This window comes from Trypanosoma cruzi, genomic scaffold (assembly GCF_000209065.1).
Source record: "Trypanosoma cruzi strain CL Brener 1047053516535 genomic scaffold, whole genome shotgun sequence".
Lineage (NCBI taxonomy): Eukaryota > Euglenozoa > Kinetoplastea > Trypanosomatida > Trypanosomatidae > Trypanosoma > Trypanosoma cruzi.
In genome coordinates, this window is record NW_001849433.1 from 1 (window position 1) to 18,938 (window position 18,938).

The 18,938-nt window shown below is 47.5% G+C and overlaps 6 protein-coding genes across 6 annotated transcripts, besides 24 other annotated features; all 6 read left to right on the forward strand.

Annotated features, from left to right (window-relative positions):
- Positions 1-3,894, forward strand: Tc00.1047053504253.10 (hypothetical protein, conserved; the record flags this gene model as incomplete). The annotated part of the gene is made up of 1 exon (XM_804293.1): positions 1-3,894. A coding segment is annotated over one exon (3,894 nt), but the record flags the coding sequence as incomplete, so codon positions are not given.
- Positions 1-8,043: a sequence feature (heterozygous, non-Esmeraldo-like haplotype).
- Positions 4,173-4,192: a microsatellite.
- Positions 4,318-4,357: a microsatellite.
- Positions 4,631-4,684: a microsatellite.
- On the forward strand, positions 4,684-6,531 carry Tc00.1047053504253.20 (hypothetical protein, conserved; the record flags this gene model as incomplete). Its single annotated transcript, XM_804294.1, has 1 exon — positions 4,684-6,531. The coding sequence occupies one exon, from the start codon at positions 4,684-4,686 to the stop codon at positions 6,529-6,531; it is 1,848 nt and encodes a 615-aa protein (XP_809387.1).
- Positions 6,611-6,633: a microsatellite.
- Positions 6,634-6,655: a microsatellite.
- On the forward strand, positions 7,264-9,795 carry Tc00.1047053504253.30 (hypothetical protein, conserved; the record flags this gene model as incomplete). Its single annotated transcript, XM_804295.1, has 1 exon — positions 7,264-9,795. The coding sequence occupies one exon, from the start codon at positions 7,264-7,266 to the stop codon at positions 9,793-9,795; it is 2,532 nt and encodes an 843-aa protein (XP_809388.1).
- Positions 8,044-8,196: a sequence feature (haploid, non-Esmeraldo-like haplotype).
- Positions 8,197-11,690: a sequence feature (haploid, Esmeraldo-like haplotype).
- Positions 9,851-9,871: a microsatellite.
- Positions 10,122-10,155: a microsatellite.
- Positions 10,537-10,560: a microsatellite.
- Positions 10,638-10,703: a microsatellite.
- Positions 11,118-12,968, forward strand: Tc00.1047053504253.40 (hypothetical protein, conserved; the record flags this gene model as incomplete). The annotated part of the gene is made up of 1 exon (XM_804296.1): positions 11,118-12,968. The coding sequence occupies one exon, from the start codon at positions 11,118-11,120 to the stop codon at positions 12,966-12,968; it is 1,851 nt and encodes a 616-aa protein (XP_809389.1).
- Positions 11,691-13,134: a sequence feature (haploid, non-Esmeraldo-like haplotype).
- Positions 13,135-18,938: a sequence feature (heterozygous, non-Esmeraldo-like haplotype).
- Positions 13,213-13,248: a microsatellite.
- Positions 13,248-13,282: a microsatellite.
- Positions 14,300-14,432: a sequence feature (T-rich).
- Positions 14,443-14,466: a microsatellite.
- Positions 14,671-14,693: a microsatellite.
- Positions 14,888-14,940: a sequence feature (T-rich).
- Positions 15,048-15,098: a sequence feature (T-rich).
- Positions 15,169-17,790, forward strand: Tc00.1047053504253.50 (hypothetical protein, conserved; the record flags this gene model as incomplete). Its single annotated transcript, XM_804297.1, has 1 exon — positions 15,169-17,790. The coding sequence occupies one exon, from the start codon at positions 15,169-15,171 to the stop codon at positions 17,788-17,790; it is 2,622 nt and encodes an 873-aa protein (XP_809390.1).
- Positions 17,938-18,009: a sequence feature (T-rich).
- Positions 18,126-18,146: a sequence feature (AT_rich).
- Positions 18,511-18,539: a microsatellite.
- Positions 18,692-18,938, forward strand: Tc00.1047053504253.60 (hypothetical protein, conserved; the record flags this gene model as incomplete). The annotated part of the gene is made up of 1 exon (XM_804298.1): positions 18,692-18,938. A coding segment is annotated over one exon (247 nt), but the record flags the coding sequence as incomplete, so codon positions are not given.

Consider the following 18,938-nt stretch of genomic DNA (forward strand, 5'->3'; position numbering starts at 1 on the left):
GTCCTGCGTCGTTTTTTTTCATCGGCAGACGAACGCTATACTGTGGCTGCTTTGGCCGCAGCGGCGTTGAATCGCGTGTTGTCTCTACAACTCGCCTACAGTGGAAGCAATAGCATGGTTCCCTTTACGGTTGTCATGGCCTGTTCAAAAGCGCCTGCGGATGTGTTGGGTGAAGCGTTGCAAATTATTTCTGAAGCCTCAACGGCCCCTAATGAATTGCTGAATCATCAACGTGCGGCGGTGCGCCAATGCCTTATCTTGTTAAAGACGGCAATTACAGTGAAGGAGGAGGAAGGTCTAGACAGTCTCTTTACCTTCGATGCCAGAACCGCAAGCAACACGGAGCTCGCTGTTCAATTACTTCCGTTGAGTGCCAGTGTTGACAGTCTTCTTGCCAGGAAGGCGCTTCAACTTCTCTTGTTGATTCCGCAGCCTACTCTCAGTCAGGCGGCACGCCATTGGTTTATTCGACCAGACGCTCTGGAGGCCGTCATTACACCGTTTGTAACGGCACTGCGTCTGGAAGCTGTCAGTAGTCCCATCATCCACGTCCCGCCTGCACTTGCCGTTTTGGACCACGATGAGGTGCAGCTGATGCTGCCCCATGCCGAGGTGGAAACAAAATCCCTCATTTTAGATCTTCTTATCCAGAATGCAAGAGCCCCTCAGACCTCCATCACCTCTTGGCTCTGCGGCTATCCGTTGTATGGTTCCTCAGAGGAGTTGTTGGCCGGCTACTGCCTCGAACCCGTAATTGTGGGAGCCAACAGTCGAGAAGTTGAGGTGGCATATCCACACATTGCTGTGAAATATGTAAAGCTCGTGTATCTTCTTCGCGCCAATCCGTCTCTTAGCACCCCTAGCCTTCAGCGTCTAATGAGACGAAGTGGAAATGAAGAGATGTTTTATTTTTTACAAACGTTACGCCCGGATCAATGCTCCCCGCTCGTACTGAACAAATATGCATTTGTCATGAAGCTGTTGGCGCTTGATGTCTTTAGCATTGGAACAAAGAAACCAGAAGAATTGCATGTTTCTCTGCATTCGACACCCAATTCCAGTTTGTTGGAAGTCCTCTTTTTGCTGCTGCATGTTTCACCCCCGTCGATGTCATTGAAATCAGAGGAATATGTTTCACCAGGTGTCATTGCTGGCCATGACCAGAGTGTGACTGTGGATTTTGCGCAGTGGCCGTCATTCTGTTTAAAATCTCTCCCATTGTTTCCAACGAATTGTGTGGCTCCTGGCGGGGCTGAGGGTTACATCTTCCGTGCTAATGATAGCACCCCGCAGTATTCGATTCCTCTGCTTTATGAAGCATTTCAGAAGGAGAGTCAATTAAACAACAAACGATCTCTTTCTCAGAAGGAAATTCGAGAGCGACTCAGTGTCTTTGTTCGGGCCAACGAGTGTCTCGCCGCATATGCCGGTGGTGTGCAATTTATAGATGGCTGGTGCAGCCTGGCAAAAATTGCGGTAACCGTACTCGATAAGATACAGCAAGAACATATTGTGTATTTGGCACAGTGTGTGTTGGAAGGAGTTCAACTGACATCGTCCCTGACGGTGGCGGCTCAGGAACAAATTGTGTATCCGCTCAGTCAAACTCTTTCAACGCTCATGGCGCAGCTGAAACGAAAGGCAGCGGTAACTCATGACGGGCCTCAAGGCTTTCCCTCTAAAAACGGTGCACAAGGGACAATTCTGGCGTATGGGTCAAGGTTTGGAGATGAAACCATCATGGACGAAAATGTTAGTTTCTCGCGACGTGCACGACCGGATACAACGGATGTTTTACAAACATCAGCAGTTTCACAAACGGCAAAGAGTAGCCTTGTGGAGAACTTTAACAGACTTTCACGCGCTGTTAAGAGAGATCTCACTGGTGCTATAATTGAGAGCAAGCAAGAAGCTACCGAAATGTTTGATCGCTCTTTGATTAGCCTGGAGAATTTACAATTGCTGAAATCCCTTTTGGTGACAACTGTGCAGTGGGGTTCACGTGTAACCATGGCGCGGCAGCATTTTTATGGCGCTATGATGGCTTTTCTTGGAACTCCCGGCGTTTCACCAGATGATATCACACTTCAACGCCATTACACTGCGCTATTTGATGTGCTGGTGCAAGATATAACCACCTCTTCTTACGGTGGAAATAAATTGTCGGCCTTGGCCCTTCTTGGTCAATTATTGCACCTTTCGCCACAGCTCTGTGAGATGCTGTGTATATCGTCTACTAGCGATGGTACGAGTCCACAGTTGATGACATGTATAATAAGTGCATTTCAGACAATCGATGAATCTATTTCCGCTCTCTTTGCGCATGGAGGGACAGAAGCTGCTTCTATTTTGTGGCTTGCGCAAATCGTATTTGACGTATTGATGATAATTTCTCAGAAACATGCCATTCGACTGACTCAAATCAATGCCCTATCGTACTGTACCGCCATGCGGGCCTGGAAAATGAGTGCACGGGTTTTATTGGGGCACACGACCTGTGAAAATGATGCCGCTGCGTATGGCCTGGAAAACATTGACGCGTATAGGGAAGTCGTTAAAAGTGTTCTTTTGCTTGCGACACGTTGGTTTAATGTTGTTTTGTCCGCACTGGACAACTCAGAGGCCGCTCTTCTGCCGGTTGCCGAATTTGTGCGCTCCAATCAACTGCTGTTTCAGAGCGTGTTGAGCTCGCCCTATTTGGACTTTCACCGGCGACACGTTGACTTGCTGACGCTGGACCTCTTTTCTGAGATTGGCGGGATGCTTTACCGTCTGTCCTGCTCGCCACTCGTGGATGAGTGTCGTGCATTGGCCCACTTGTTTGCTCTCCCCGATCTTCTTGCCGTTCTCACGAAAAGTGAGTTCACCGAAAGCCCTATTTTTATCACTGGCAACACGACAGCACCCGTGTCGGTGTCATCGCAACTCACTGTCAAGCAGACGGGCTCTCTGCCTTCGCCAACTCAACGCCAACAGATATACGTCGCTGTGCAAAACATTTTGCAATTTTTGTTGAGAGCGGAAAACTTGGGGGCACTCTTTGCCACGTGGGGAGAAAATGGAACTGCTGTTATGAATGCTGAAGGTGCAGTTGTAGAAGAGCATCCACCGCGTCTCTGCGATGAGGCACGGAACCGGGTTCTGATGGTCACCATCACTGAGCAGGTGGTTGTCATTATGGAGAAATTCCATCATGGTGAAGTGGTACAGGCGGTAGATTTTATACCACATCTTGTCGCCCTTCATTCCCTCGTTCTTTTTTTGCATGCCTTTCTGTTATTGGATCGGGCGGCATACGTAAAAGACGCGAAGAGTCAGTGGGGCTCCATTGTGCACGCGTTGGAAGAGGCTCAACGGGTTGTGAATTTGTGGAGGGCCTTCCACTCCGACTACCTCCGAGGACTGCGGGTCACTCGAGTGGGTGGCGATCGGTGGAGTGTGGCAGCGCCATCGGTAAGCAATCAATCCGTATTCCCGGCAATCTCAGCACCCCCGCAGGATGATACTAGTTGCCGCACAAACATTTATCACCAACATCTCATAGACACCCCAATGCGACAGAGTCTGAAGCAGAAAACAGATAGTGCAATGGAGCAGAGCTTCACAAACCAGCTTTCTACGGTCACTCTTCCGGCTGCTGGTAGTGGAGCAATGCAACTCGGTACGACGGTGGATGCCGCTTCCCTGGCATTCGACGCAGTCACACTCCCCCCGGCTGCTGGTGACGCCTCTATCGGTGCGTTGACGGAAACTACACGTCGAAATGAGGTGGCACTGATTGATGAAGTCCGGAGTGTGTATCCTGGGCGGAATGACGTCCTGATCATGGAGTCCCTCCTGCGTCAGTTGAGGGTGTCGATCTCCAACGCTTTGCGTCTCGCCTCACGTACCTAAACGAGAAGAAAAAAGAGGAATCAGCTGAAAAGGCGAGTGGTGGTTGGGAGGCGGAAAAAGGAAAAAAAAAACTTTGTATCGAGAAGGGGAATAGAAGAAAGGATAGAGATGAGAAATTATCAAAAGAAAAAGGGGGAGGGAGAGAGAGAGAGGAGGCCTCCGAGGCGGGCAATTGAGAAGAGGAGGAGGAGTTGAGAGAAGAAGGATGTTGGGTGGGTGGTGGGAAGGCATGAATTAAAAATATAAGTCTATTGACACGAATAATTATTTTAAGGCTGTTTTTTTTTTTTTTTTTTTTGAAGGGCCCGTTGTATGCATCTCCTTTAGTTCTTGTTTGTCATGTAGCCCACTTCTCTTACTCTTTTCAGGCGTGGTGCTATGGCCACTGTGGACGGCTCGGTATTTGCTTCCCTTCCCTCACATTTATCATCATTATTATTTATTTATTATTATTATTATTATTTTTTTTTCCATTATAAATATTATCTGTCTTTTCCCTTTGTGTGACCGCCAGATGTTCACAAGAAGTTGGGTTTAATGCACTTTGCTTTATGCATATTTCTTAATTATTATTTTTTTCTTTTTTTTCTTTTTCTCTTCCTTGGGTGGGATTGCGCTTACAGATCCGCACGTGATCCCACTAGAAGGTCGTACCTGCACGGAAGCAGGGAGGACCGTCACAGTTTGCCGTGTGTTGTTGCTTCTTAGGCTTTTTTTTCCCCCCAACACATCACTGAAAAGAAAAAGAAAAACAAAATAAAAAGAAAAAGAAAAAGAAAAAAAAATAAAATGAACCCCGCCACACAAGACACCATCGAGACATTTCGCCAGCTGCAGAAGCTTTCCAGAGAACTGCAGCCAGTGAAAGCGGCATTGGAGACTCTTGTGAAGCGTGAACAGGCAAATCCAAATCCTACCGCAGCCGCGGGATCGCTGGATAAAATTGCCCTGCGTGTGCTTAATGTTTCTCGGAAGTACAGTGTATTTTTTGATCGAGCATCGTTTCTCTTAGAGTGCGAGCTGCCTCGTCTGCAGCGCATGACGCCTCTTCTAGAGATTAAGGAAGAGCATGAAAGTAGTCTTCGGCCCAACGGCCACAAGAAGGACGATGATGCCACAAATGATGCATTTCGTTATGTCTGCTCACCAAAGGTGCCGCATATTTTGAACAGGGAAAATTATTACATAATACGTGGGATGTTGCGTCTGCGCATGGAGATGGTGGACTACCTCATCGCCACGGAGCGGTATCAGCTGGCGCGTCACGTCGCGGACGCATATGGACTACCTTTGTTTTGGTTTCCAACGCTGATGTCACTTGCACTCCCCCCACTACCGCCCATTCAAGGTGGCAGTATGAGCGGAAACAAGAACAATAGTAACAATAGCAATAATTCATTCGAGAATCAGGGAAGGAAGTCAGATTCTTTGCCCACATCTAACTTTCTCACAGCGGACTTTACGGTTTCGCATCCAGAGGAGCGGGGGCAACCCTCCACCACGGTAGCGCCGGAGCACATTGCCATCCAGTGTATTGAAGCAAGGCATTCCGTTACAGAAGCAATTGCATACTGTGAGGAACGGCTTTTACCCGCCGTGGAACGAATTGACGACAAGCGACAGAAGAAAATTTTGGAAATGTTGTATGATCTTTTGGTAGAACTACACGCCACACGACTGCTACAAATCTTTCGAGATGGACAAACCGCCGACCATGTTGTGTTTCAATATATTGCAACTCATCTTCTGCCACACGCGACACGAAGACCAGCTTTTGTACAGGCTATTATCAACGCTGTAACGCCGCAGAATGTGTCTTATAACTCTTCAGCAATAACCGCAGAGACATCTTTTACGAGTGGAGGTGACGAGCGTTGTTCGGCGTCGCCAAAAGCAAGAAGTGTTCTCACAAAGAAGAACGAAGAGTCAGTGCGTCTTGTGGTTTGCATGATGTCAGTGGAAGGCTACCACAAGCTTGCTGTGTCATTTCATAAAGTAGCAATTCTATTGGGATCCCAACTTCTCTCTGTAAGTGAAGCTCTTGGAAGGATTCATGGTAAACAAAAAGAGAGTGATGAAATGACAAATGGCTGGAAACACACGTTGCCGGATCTTGTGACTCGCGTTGTGGCCACTTCTATATTTTTGAAGGATGAGTACTTTGACCGCATGGTAATGGAGCGACTTGCCTCTGCGTCCCTACTTAACCAACCCATTCCGGAAAGTCACCTAAACACACAATCGGGATCTTTTGCGTTTGATCAGTCTATGATGACTTTGGTGGAGGAGACGCTGAGTAGTACCTCAATTTTGGGCTCCAAAAATGAAGAGGTCAGTACAATGCCACTGACAGCAGCAGAGCTTCTTGAAGCGGAGGATCGTTGGAGCAATGATGTACTCTTCATTCGACGTTCCACACGTTTTTACTGCTACTTGACAAAGGAGTGTCTTGATGGTGGGACCGGTGGAAACTACCCGATTGCACTTCCCAACGGCACGGTCCTGTCTAAACTGGCCGTGATGCAGTGTTGTATGAAGAAAACCAGTGAGGGTGATCGCTCCCAGAACATCGTGGTGTGTCCACGCACAAAGGAGGAGTTTTCTTCTTCATCACTGAGGCGTATATTTGTGACATGAGTGCGGTGGAGATGAAATATTAAATATCTTGGCTGCATTCGTTTTTTTTATTTTTGTCATTGAAAGAGGAGGGTCGTGTAAAAAAAAAAAAAAAAAAAAAAAAGAGAGAGAGAGAGAGAGAGAGGAGGTTTTGGAAGGGGGAGGAGTTGTGTGAGGGTTGCCATTTTGCTTGGTTTGCCTCTTCACACTCCATCCGTCGTCTTTTCAATGTGGTGTTTCTCTGGAGGTCCAATTTTGTTTACTTTTATTTTAGCCCGCAGCTTTCCTCTATCCCACGTTTGTTTCGCTTTTGATTTTGTTTTTCTTCACACCTTCTTTCCTGCCCCGTGTGTGCGTGTGTGGTGCTTTTTTTTCTTTTTTTTTGAGTGTTTCATTTGTTGCAATTAGGCCGAATTGTTTTTGCTTTTCTTTATGGTGTTGTTGTTTTCTCTTGGTGCTGTGGGCGGGGTGCGTGTTCCGTACAATATGAACGCTCATTCAGTGCCACGCCCGTTTCCACCCTCCTTTTGTGTGTGTTTGTGTTTGTGACGGTGGCGGTTTCTGTGGGGGTTGTTTGCTGTGAATACGATTTACATGTTTGCCGTCCGACAGGGTTGTTTGTTGTTGTTGTTGTTTTAGTTTTTCTTGAGGGGGGCCGCAGGGGTTGTGGAGGGCAGACAAGAGAAGGACACAAGGAAGGAAGGAAGGTGAAGCGTTTGTTTCATTGTTCATGGCCATTGGGGAGCGAGGAGGATGAATAAGGACAACATGTACCGTGGTGGTTGCATGGTGTTGCTGCAGGCGATTCTCACGCAGGCCTGTCGGACAATTATTGCTTTTTGTGTTGTCGCCGACAACGGCATCCCTGCGAATAGACGTCTAATTGCCATGGCGAGTTCTTATGTCACAGCGTCCGAAGCGGCATCTCTTATTGAAGGCATGGGCAAGCATGTACTTTTGACGGCGGTGCATCTCCTTTGTTGTGAAAAACATTCTTACAGGGCCTGCCGGCATTATCATGGAGAATTTGCCGCTGCCGTTGGAGCTATTCTGCAAGAGTCTTCCTTGCGTTCAAGCATTCTTGCAGCCTTGACAGAATTTATTACGCGGAAATGGAAGGGCAACGAGGATTCAATTCATCCCTTGCTTCAGCGTGCCTTTTCAGTCATCCCCGTCGAGTACCCGTCCACTCCCTCTGCCTCCGGGTCCTTGGCCGCTCCTCTGATGCTTCTACTTCAGGTGTATCCCGAGCTGGAGAGGGGTGGAACGTCGGCCGAAGTGGACTGCGGCTGCCCCCATCCGTGGTTCCGAGAGAATTTGCCGATCGCGTTATTGACTCTTTCAATGGAACAACACGCCCAGATGTGGCGGCGTACGTCACTTCTACGGATGGCATTCCTGCGCTGGCAGCAACGTCATGGCATGTACTTGTTGCGACGTCTTGCCGCCGACACCTCCTTCCCCCCTATAGAAATGACCGCACAGACCCCAAGCACGGTCCCTAGTGAACAGGCAGAATGGCCCACGCCTCCGCGACCGCAGGATGCAGAATTGAAACAAGACCCAACATGTGGTCATATAAACAGTAACAAAAAGAGCGGTGACAACAGCAATAAGTCCATGTTCAAAAATTCTGTGAAATTTTTAGAAAAAGAAATTACATCGTCGCAAGCAGCAGCAGGATTGACAGAGGCTCCTGAAAGCAAAGTAAATATGTTTGCTGCAACGATTACTAATGACCCTTGTAATGTTAAATTAATTAGGTCGTTACTTTCGGAGTGTGACAAGTTGGCTTCGGCGCGGCTTAAACGCCAGGCCTTTCAGACCTGGCACGACGTCCGCCTCGTGGAGCGTCGTGGCCTCCAACGTATTTCTGCCCAGTGCATGTGGCGAAGAAAACAGCTTTGTTGGGGACGCTGGAAGCACAAAATGGAGCGTCATCGCATTGCCAAAAGGCAACAATGCACGGAAGAGCAGTGTCAGAGCCTCATGGAGAGGAAAAAGGAGCGTCTCATGCAAGAAACTTGGACGTGCTGGAAGAAATCCTTCTTGGTGAGGCGGTTTCGTACACACACATGTGGACGCCGTTTCTTTGGAATGTGGCGTCGGGCCCACATCTTTATGATTCATGCGCAAGGGAATATTTTTCCGCGGATTGCAGAGCCTGCTCTTGCCGCACGTTGTCTGGAACAATGGCGCGATTCTTACCATTTTCGCATAGCGGATCGCATGTTCATGCGGCGGACATTTCTTCACATGAAAAATTGTTTTCGACGTCGATTGGAAATTTTTCAGCTTAACGAAATTGCCAAGGCATATGCACGGCGAGCTCTACAGCAGCGTTGTTTGAAGAAATGGTGCAAAACTTGTCGGCTGTTTCGTTTATTTGTGCAATTTACGCGGACATTGGGGCGGCGATTTCTTTGCCAGGCCCTATTAACGTGGCGTCTTCGTTGGGTGCGAAGAACAAGCGGAGGTGATCGCTTGAGGGCATTTCTTGAGATGAAGCAACAGCGTCTCATCGTGTGCACGTTCATGCATTGGAAGAGGAAGACACACTTGAAGCAACTTCATCAACAGCTAGTTTTCTGCCGGTTGCGACGTACATATCACATGATATGGAACCGTTGGGTCCAACGAGTAATTTTTCATAGACGGCTAGAGCGGGATCGTGCTGCATTGGCTGTATTTATGCATCAGCGGTTTTTGCTCTTTGGCACATGGCGCCTGTGGCGATGGCGTTGTATGCGGCGTGAACATGATCGATACGCCATGGGCAAGGCTGCACTGAACTTCCGGGCGAAGACGTTGCGCGAGAAGCAGCTGCTGGCAAGGGTGTGGTTTACATGGAAAGGCAAGACCCATTTGTTGCGGCACCGGCGTCCCATTGGAATTTTTTCTTCTTCTAAATCAAACGCATATATTGGCGTCAATCGCAGTTTTCCTCGAGCCAACATGTCGACGAGCAGCTCTCCATCTCGCCGCGGAGCAAATATTCAGGGCCTTTCCGTATCGTTTGCGGAACGGCGCTTCAGCCCACCTCGCAGAGATCCCTTGGCGTTACTGCGGGCGGAAAGAGTCTTGTTACGCGGTATTGACTCACCGCAGTGGCAGTCGATGGTTCATTCGCGTCTGTTCAATGCCAGTGGAAGCAAAAGCAGAAATTTGAATTGCCCGCAGGCGGGGAGGGGAAGTAAAGAAGAAGCGATGACTATCATTATGATGCCATCGGATGTTGAGGAAGACATCTCTCCATCGGCTGACAACAGTCGCATCTTGCCGTGAGGTGTGGAACCTCCACCAAAAGCGAGCCTGAGTGGTTTAACGGCAGAATCGACTCAAAAAAAAAAAAAAAAAAAAACGGAGGGGCGCGTTTCTCCCTTTTTTAGACCATAAATAACTTCACGTTTCTCACGCAGCTAATGTACTGGCATGGGCGGCTGGATGGAGACTTTGATGCCCTTTTTGTTTTTGTTGTTTCTTTTTTTTCCTTGTGGCTTCTCCGCAGTCCCGATTTATTCATGCTGTGCATTCTTTTTGGAGGTGATTCTCAGTTGTTGCTTTTTCTCTTGTGATGCTGACATCACGGCACCCTTCCGCTTGGCCGCCTTTGTGTGCATATATATATATGTGTGTGTGTGTGTGCTGAGGTGCGCCTCCTCGGGAATGGCAGGCAAGCGCATGTCGCTTTGAGTCATCTCTTTTTCCCACCGCTACTTTTGTGGGGTCCTGCGACAATTCACAGCTGCGTTTCTTTTCTTTTCTTTTGCTCGCTGTTCATTTCTTCATGCAGGTGTCGTACGCGCTGCAGAGAAGGTAGCAACTTCACATTAAAAAAGAAAAAAAAAAACCCTCAGTTTACCCAATTCTCAAGCAAAGACACACACGCGTATATACACAAAGAAAAAAGGGGGAAGGCTAAATTCAGTTTTAGTGTGAAGGGGGACGAAAGAGAGAAAAAGAGAGTGTGTGTGTGTGTGTGGCAGCGAGAAGAAAGCTTTGAAGGCCCAACAAAAGCAGGAAGCAATATTATATTATATTATATTATATATTTGACTTTGCACATTTATTCCACCCCAATCAAAGAAAGACAAGACTCAAACTCACACAAACACAGTATCAACAGTTGTACATACACAATCGTATATACATACATAAACACCTACATACAGAATCATATATTCATATACATAAAGTGAGAGGGAAGGGAAATCAGATTGCTTTCATCTTACCCCTGCAACCTTTTCTTTTTTTTTTTTTTTTGTTACGGCTGTCGTTGCCATTTATTATCATTATTTATATACACCGCATAGAAAAGCTTTTGTTGTTGTTGTTGTTTGATTTATTTTTGTTGTCTTTGTTTTGTGGTAGAAGTTGTGCATTTTTGTGTTTTTCCACACGCTTACTTTGACGTTTTTGTTTGTTGGCGATTTTCGTATTGTTGTCTGCCGCAGGCTCATCCAATTGGAGGAGGAGGAGGAGGAAACACAAACAGACACACGCACGCGATAACAGCAGTAGTAGAGCCCTCTTCTTGTCATCATACTGCACGTGATTGAGTTGCCACTTGCCCTGTTTTACGCACATCACCTCAATTCCCCAATTGCATGCGGCGTTGTGTAAGCGCTGCGGCAACGTCGCCAACGGCCGCCATTATCACCGCGTGGCGAGGCAGTGCCCCGGCGACCGGGGCGCTGGCGACATGGCGGTCTGCGTACTTCCACTCGTCGAGATTCCTTGGGAGGAAGTCGGGCGGGTCAAAGAAACTTGGTGCTGGTGCCTCCATCAATACAACGGCAGGTGCATCGTCATCCCCCTCGTCACCAGTCACCAATGCCACGACGGGCACCAGTGGGGAATTCGTAGGAGCCCCCGAGGGAGCAGGAGGGGGAAATGATGCGGCGGGTAAAGCAACGGCAAAGGAACATCAAACCACCGCCTCCGCTGTTTCTTCTCCCTCCACTGGCGTCTCTCTCCCCACCGCCTCCGTGGATGCCTCAGCCTCCATCAATAATAGAAATACTAATGATGACGGAAGAGCTTCATTTCCTTCGTCCGCCACGCCGTCAGGGAAGGGAAGCGCAGCGACGATGAAAAAACCAAGAGTGCCGCAGCGACGCAAATCCATGCAAAATTCAGAGGATTGCGCTGCATCACCGGAGAAGGTGAACGACACGATGCGATTAAGTAAAAAGGAGCCAACACACATGAACCGTCTGGCAACCGATGGTGTTGTTTCTGTGGAGCCTGATGAAGAAGATGTGGTGGTAGAGCGTGCAAGCATCACGAAACTGTTCATGTTGTCGGACTCTGTAGCATCTATATTTTGTGCCCTGCCTCAGAATCAGCGTTCCATTGACAACTACCTCAGGGAGGTGGATCAAGCGGTGCTTCCACCCTCGGCGTCAGACCACAGAGCGGGTGGGGTGGGCACCGTTATGCATGGGGATGACGGATATACAGGTCAAAGTAAAGAGGCAGTGGCAAGGAGTGAGATTGCGGAGCGCGTTCTTTCCGAGGAGCGGGCGAATCACACACTGTGTATTCATGTTCGGGACATGGACCAGTTGGTGCCACCACCCGACTTGCTGTTAAACAGTACGGCGGATGAGCCAACGAAGACCGCGACCACAGGAGGTGCGCGTCGTCGAAAGGTCTTGAGAAAAGAAAAAAAGTCGGGTGCTGTAAACAAAACATCGTTGACACCCATTGAGCGCATTTTGGCGCTGCATGAGTGGCAGATGAAGGCGCTGGAAAGGGCACGTGGGTCCCAGGAAAGATTTAAGGTCCCGGACGATTACCACGCCATCACCCGAGTCCGATTTCATGATCCACCCAAGGCCGATCTGACAGTGGTGCAAGGTAGTGGATGTGGCAAGACAGTCGCTGATGTGCTTGCAACAATGAATCGGGGTCTAAATAATAATGATATGAATGCAGATGACCATAGAGAAGAAGACATCTTTGATGGCAATGAAACTTTAGATGATGAAAGCGGAGCCACTTTGCTTTCAAAGCCGTTTGCGCTCAAGCCGCTCTTGTCTGTGGTGGCGAGTTGCATACCACGTCGTGAACCGGCCCTTGGGTCGCGTTGTGGGGAGGAAACGTTCTTTAGCTCCGGAGCTCCCTACTCATCCTCCTCCTTCTGCAGCAGTACTGCAGTGACCACGGCACGAAAGACGAAAAGATCAAAACGGACTGACTCAGAGGCAAAAAAAACGGCCGATTCCGCCAAAATGGGGGTGGAGTTGTTGGGTCATCGTGTACCACCAATGCCGCGTTTTACGACACGTGTGACGGTATTGGTGGAACACGACGAATTGGAACCGGTGGATTTGCTCTCCATGGCGGAAAGGAGCACCACACGGAAGGAGGACGTTGACAATAAAAAGTCGGCGTCACGCAAGAAGCGTGTGCCACGCATTTACTGTCACATAGCCGATGGAGGGGAGTACTAAAAACAGTGCGTACGGGATGAAAAAAGAAAATCAAATTAAAAAAACGTATGGATTGCACCTCAAGGAAAAATAAAATAAGAAAAAAAGGGAAAAAAGAATGTAAAAGTAAACTGAGGAATATTGGTATAGAAGGATACGGATATGTATTATTTAGGTCCCCCCCAGGTTGAACGCAACACAACAAAAACAACAACAACAAAACGGAATTGGCCCAACGCTGTTGCGGATAAAGAAATGCAGATGATTTCTTTTTTTTATTTATTTACTTTTTTTTTTTTTTGGTGGTAGTGGTAGTAGTAGTGGTGGTGGTGGTGTTTGTTTGTTTTACGCATCTGCGGTTATTCAGTTGCCGTATGTATCTGCGCATGTATTTATGTGTATGCCTTTTCAATGGGGGTGCAACGGCGTGTTGGATGCCGGAGCTGGATACTCATATGATGTGCGGCGAAAGAGAAAGTGAATGTCTATCTTATCCATCACGCACAGGGAGGCACAGAGCAGTCGGGCAGGAGTGAAGGGAGTAACAGAGCGTGCAGCTGAGTGAGGGTAAATGTGATGGGGCAGGGAGCAAAGAAAAGTAAGAAAAAAGAGGGTGGAAAAGGGAAACAGGGTCGCGCGAATGCTTTTTTTTTTTCTTCCTTTTTGCCTGCTTGAGCACTGTGGCTCTGTGCGTGTTTCTCTACACACCGAAGCATGTCATGTTGTCGGCGGCACCGCATCTAATTTAAACGCCTCCATCCCTTTTGAATTTCAATGTGGATGAACGGATGCCAAAGAACGACACCACGTCTCCCTTCTTATTTCCATAGAGGAAGAAACGAGGGAACATGCGGGATAAAGGAAAGAGGGAGGAGATAAAATAAATGCATTTTTTTTTTGTTGTTGTTGTTGCCTCTACTGCACGAAAGACTGGGGAGAAATGGTTGGGGGAAGGGGGCACGGGGATTTTACTTCTTCGTTTATGTGAGAGAAGTGTATTGGAAAGGGGGATTTGTTTTTCTCTGTGTTTGGGGTTTTATGCGCCCCTTTTGTTTTTGTATGTGTATGTGTGTCTGCCTGCCGCTAAGAGTGCATGAAGGGAAAGGGAATTTCTTTACGCACTAGCAGCGATATGGGAGGCGTTGCTTTTTCACTTGCCATACACGCACAGAGGGGTGGGGGTGGGGGCAGAGAATATGAGGGGGAATGGCAGAGCCAATGGCTGGGAACGTAGAATGTAAATGTGAAAGCTAAATTGCAAAGAAAGCGTAGGGTGTGAGGGAAAAGAAAATGTACATGAACGAAGACGATATGGATGGAGTTTGCTAAATATATACTTATATTTCTCCCCATCTTGTTTTGTTTTGTTTTTGTTTTTTTTCCTTTTTATTCCTCTTTTTTCTTATATATGCGTGTGTGTTTTATGTTTCTTTATGGTGTTTGGTTGTTTGTTTAGTTTTTTCTTAACCTGTACGGATCTGTTTTTACACCGAGATTTTTTTTTTTTTTTTTTTTTTTTGAATCTTGATATGTTTGTTTCTTCGTCCATCTTCCCCGACGTGACACTGTTATATACAAGCGTACATTCCATTTATACATGTATTTATGCGGGTATGTCAATCACCCCATATGTATGTAAGCATATGTGTAGAAGCAAACGTACCAGCAGGAGAGGAGAGAAGGAAAGGGGGAGGGAAAAAAAAAAAAAAAACAGGAAAAACTTTATATATATATATATATATATATTTAAGGAAATGACAATTGGAAATATTTATGCCAACAAATTTGTGCTGCTGCATTTATTGGCTTTTCATGATTTTTTTTTCTTGCCTTTTGTGGTTTCTCTCTCACTTTCTCCTTCTCTCTGTGTGTTTGCGGGTGTGTCCTTGTGATCTGTGGCGCTATGGCGGCAGTCGCGTTTCTTGCGTTTATGTTGTCTCTTTTTTTTTTTTTTTTGATTTTATTTTCCCTTTCTTTCTTTCTTTTTCTTTTTGTCTAGAGGATTGCCTCTTATATTTCTTTTTCTGTTGCGTGTATTTTCCTTTATCGTTGTTTTTTTGTTCTTTTTGCACTGTGTTGTTCTTGCCAATAACGACACCCTCTTTTAATCTGTATTCCCTTCCTTTTTTTTCTTTTCTTTTTTGTTGTTTTGCCGCGGCGTGCCAATGTGTGCGGTACTGGCGAGAGGCAGAGCGAACAGTAACCGTGACCGCGTTGGAAGATGGAGGAGTCGACAAATATCCCCACCGCCCCGATCAGTCCGCTCCCGCCGGAGCACACAGCGATGCCCACAACGACGGGAGTTATTGACGCCGTTTCGGAATCGATTTCTCGCGCAACGTCAAGGCCTTCGTTGCGCCGTCAGGTGGGGGTGGTTATTCTGCCCAATTCCTACGACGAGTCCGAGTCGACGGCGTCACGCGTCCCGTCGGCATCCAACTCTGCCGTGCGAGGCGCCACAGCTGCGAAGGGGGGACGCAGCAGTGCGGAGGTGAGGCAGTCGACGGGAAAAAAAGGCACGGCGAGAGGCAAGGAGGGCACGTCACCGGTAAAGCGGCCGTCCACAAGGAGCCCCGTGACCACTCCCCCTGTTAGTGCGGCCGCTGCTTCTCCCGCCAGACACGCCTCGGGGCTCAATCGCCTCGCCTCGTTGACGCGCCTCAGCTCCTCGCAAAAGGAAGGCGACAAGTCGGCATCCAGCACAGGGGCGAGGAAGGGCAGACGATCTCCATCCAAGCCGGCTGGAAAAACGAGAGCTTCATCAGGGAGCAGAGGAAGAGAGAGGACGTTAGGAAAGGATCGTCGTGGATCCTCAGCACGGCAGCGACGATCAATTGACACGGGGAAGAAAAAATTTAAAAGAAATTTGCAAGCACTGATGAATACGGAAGAGAAGTTCCGTGCAGCTATTGAAGTGGAATATGAAGCTGGCTGGAAGGAAATGATGATGGAAATTGCGATTGACTCCTTTGAGCCACAGAGAAGAAACATTTTACAAACTCAAGAAGAATTGTGCAGGGTGCGTCGTGAGTGTGATACTGCAATGAAACATGCGGAAAATGCCCTGAAAAGGCTAATTAAATGCAACTCTCATTTTCTTCAAAAGGCACGTGCCACCGGCGTGGATCTCCTAAGAGAAGAGCAAATCCTTGATCTTGACGTCCCGCGTACGACACCAAACATCACAAATGAGGAAGAAATATTGTCATGCGCAAGAGATCCTTCTTCCTACCTGACGGAATCCTACGTACCTGTGAAAAGGAAGGATGCGGAGCAGGAAGATGAAATTGCGAGAATAGGCCAGTTTTTTCTGGAACTCGCGCAGCAATTGGATGGTACTGTTTCCCTAACAGAGAAGAATTTTATTCTTACTGTGGAGCAGACAGATGAGGTGGAGAAGCATACGGCAATGCTTACATCTTCATTTTCATTGCTTATTCAACGGGTAAAACGCCTGGTTGAGCAGCGACGACAAAAAATGGAGTTGATGCAAGGTGTTATAAATGAGCAGGCAACTCGTATGAAGGTGGCGGATGATTTTCTTCGAGAGACCACCGCAAAGCATCATGTGGAGGTGGAAAGCGCGATTCAAGTTTGCAGAGAATTTGGTATGGAACTTCGCCGGCGGATGGATGCCTTGGAAAAGGATGTACTTGACAATCTTAGCGATCTCATTCAACGGAGTACGGAAGTGTGCATTGAAAATAACGCCTTCCATGACCATGCGCAGCTGCTACTCAACAAGGAAAGTACCATTCAGCGCTACATGTCCAAGATGGAGACGGTAATTGTGGAACAGGGAAAACTGCTTCGCGATGTACGTCTTCGACTTTTGCAGTTGTGGAAAGAGCGTTGCGGCGAGGGTGACGAAGAGCGATCCACACTGGCACACAGTGGCCTGCCAAAGATTTATCAGACCGCACTGGAGGCATGTGATCGTGACACTCTTCTTCGTCTTCTGCACTTCGTTTCCCTGAATAGCGACGATGTACCCGCTTTGCTGATCAGCGCACTGGATGAGCATGAAAGTTTTATAAAAGGCAATACAGAGGAAGCACGGGCGGTTGCGGAGCGGAGTGCAACGGAGGCGGCGGTGCGTGCACTTCTAGAGAAACTGTACGAAGAGGGAGATATTAAATTTAATTTACGTCCCTGTTCTGCATCCATTGCAGACGCAATCAACGAAATGGTGCGTCGCTACAACACATACATGACGGAATTGGATAAGAAGGAGCGCCGGGCAGCAAGAAGAAGAGATATGGAGAAGTTATTTTCTCCGTACCCATTTTTTGATAGTCGTACACCTGTGCCAGAGGAGTACGCTGCAGAAATAGCTTCGCGTCCATCAGTTCAAAAAAAACGGCCTGCAATATGTGACGGCAACGCCAATCGCATGCAACCGGATATTACAACACCGAATTTTCAAGGCGGAAGCATCGCGCTGCCCGGCATAAATACGAAAAAAAAGGAGGACAACTCCAATTTTGCGCAGACCTTGACTGAAACCTGCCATGTATTGAGCTATCTGCGACAAAGCCACCCATCAGCTTTGGAGCCGCCCGGCACTGCCACGGTTGTGGGTTTTGGCCGTTGGGGCGGCAAATTGGCGCAACGAGGTGCGGATACTCGCGCCTATAGTGCGGAAGGAGGTGATGGTGGTGGCGGTGATGGTGCCAACGCGTCATCTGCCCAGGATAACGCTGAAGCTATTCGATTTGCTATAGGATCCAGGCCCCACCCTCCGCCCCGTGTGCCGCCGCGGGTTTCGATCATGCAACACGTGCTTGAGCATCACTGCCACGATGTAAACACACTCCCTGCCCCTCCCCAATCACAGATGTAAGCTTTTTCCAGGGGAAGACGCACCGTTTCTCAAACAACAACGATTCGTCTTTGAAGCAAACTCGTGATCGCAGATTTTGTTTGTTTCCGTCTTGGCTGTTGTTTTTTGGCTCATGAAAACATTTTATCGTGTGTGCGGGGGTGTGTATTTTCCTTTTTTTTTTTTGTTTTGTCTTACTGTCTTCTTCGTTCTATTTTACCTTCTATCTTTTTGGTTTTTATGCGTTTACCCTGTCACTGCTGCCTCTTGTGTTCGTGTGGGCGTCACTCTTTTCCACTTTGAAGGAGTGAGAGCCGCTTTTTTTTCTCCCGACAGTCAAATAACAAAAACATATGTAAAAATATATATTTATTTATGATGAGAAAAAAAAAAAAAAAGAAAGATGATGTACATTTAGCGTGCGCTTTTATTTAATTGGATGTATTTGATTGTAAAGTAATCAGCGGAAATTGTGAGTTGTTCTTTTTTTTTTTTTTTCCATCGCATGCAAATTTCCATCTCTTTTGTTCTCCTTGGCTTTCCGGTTTTTCGTTGTATTCTCTCGAAGAGGAGACCAGTATGCATGTACACGTATGTATATGTTTATATGTATACGTTTCAATGGTTTTTTTTTTTTTTTTTGGCCCATGCAAACGTATCTTGACAAATTTGATGTTTTGTACTGGCAATGATGCTGAATGAACGCCTGCTGTTATCTCTTATTGACGTTCTCTTGAGCGGTTTTTTTTTTCCTTTTTTTTTTTTTTTTTGCGCGCTTCTCAACCTTTCTCTCAGTGAGACGGCAAGTTGACGTACTTGTTTTCTTTTATTTCTTTCTTGAGGTGCGTGTGTTTGTGTTGTTTGCTGTTATTTTGGCCCGTGTATCTTTGCTACGTGGCCGCAGCTTACTTTACACCACTGCATGCGCCGTTCGTTTTGTTTATTAGGTGTGTGGGGCGTGCTGCATGAGGAACTAAGCAAGATCCCCACCATACTGCGTTTTTATGCAAATGCGTCTGTTAATGCCGCAACGAAAGCCTGCCAGTCGATGAAAAACGCCTACACAGACGAAAGCCCTGAAATGTCCGAGAAGCGTAAACGGCATCGTGAGGCCTATGAGGAGATTATGCGGCAACAACAGCAGCAGGCAAAAGATGCGTCTGAGGATG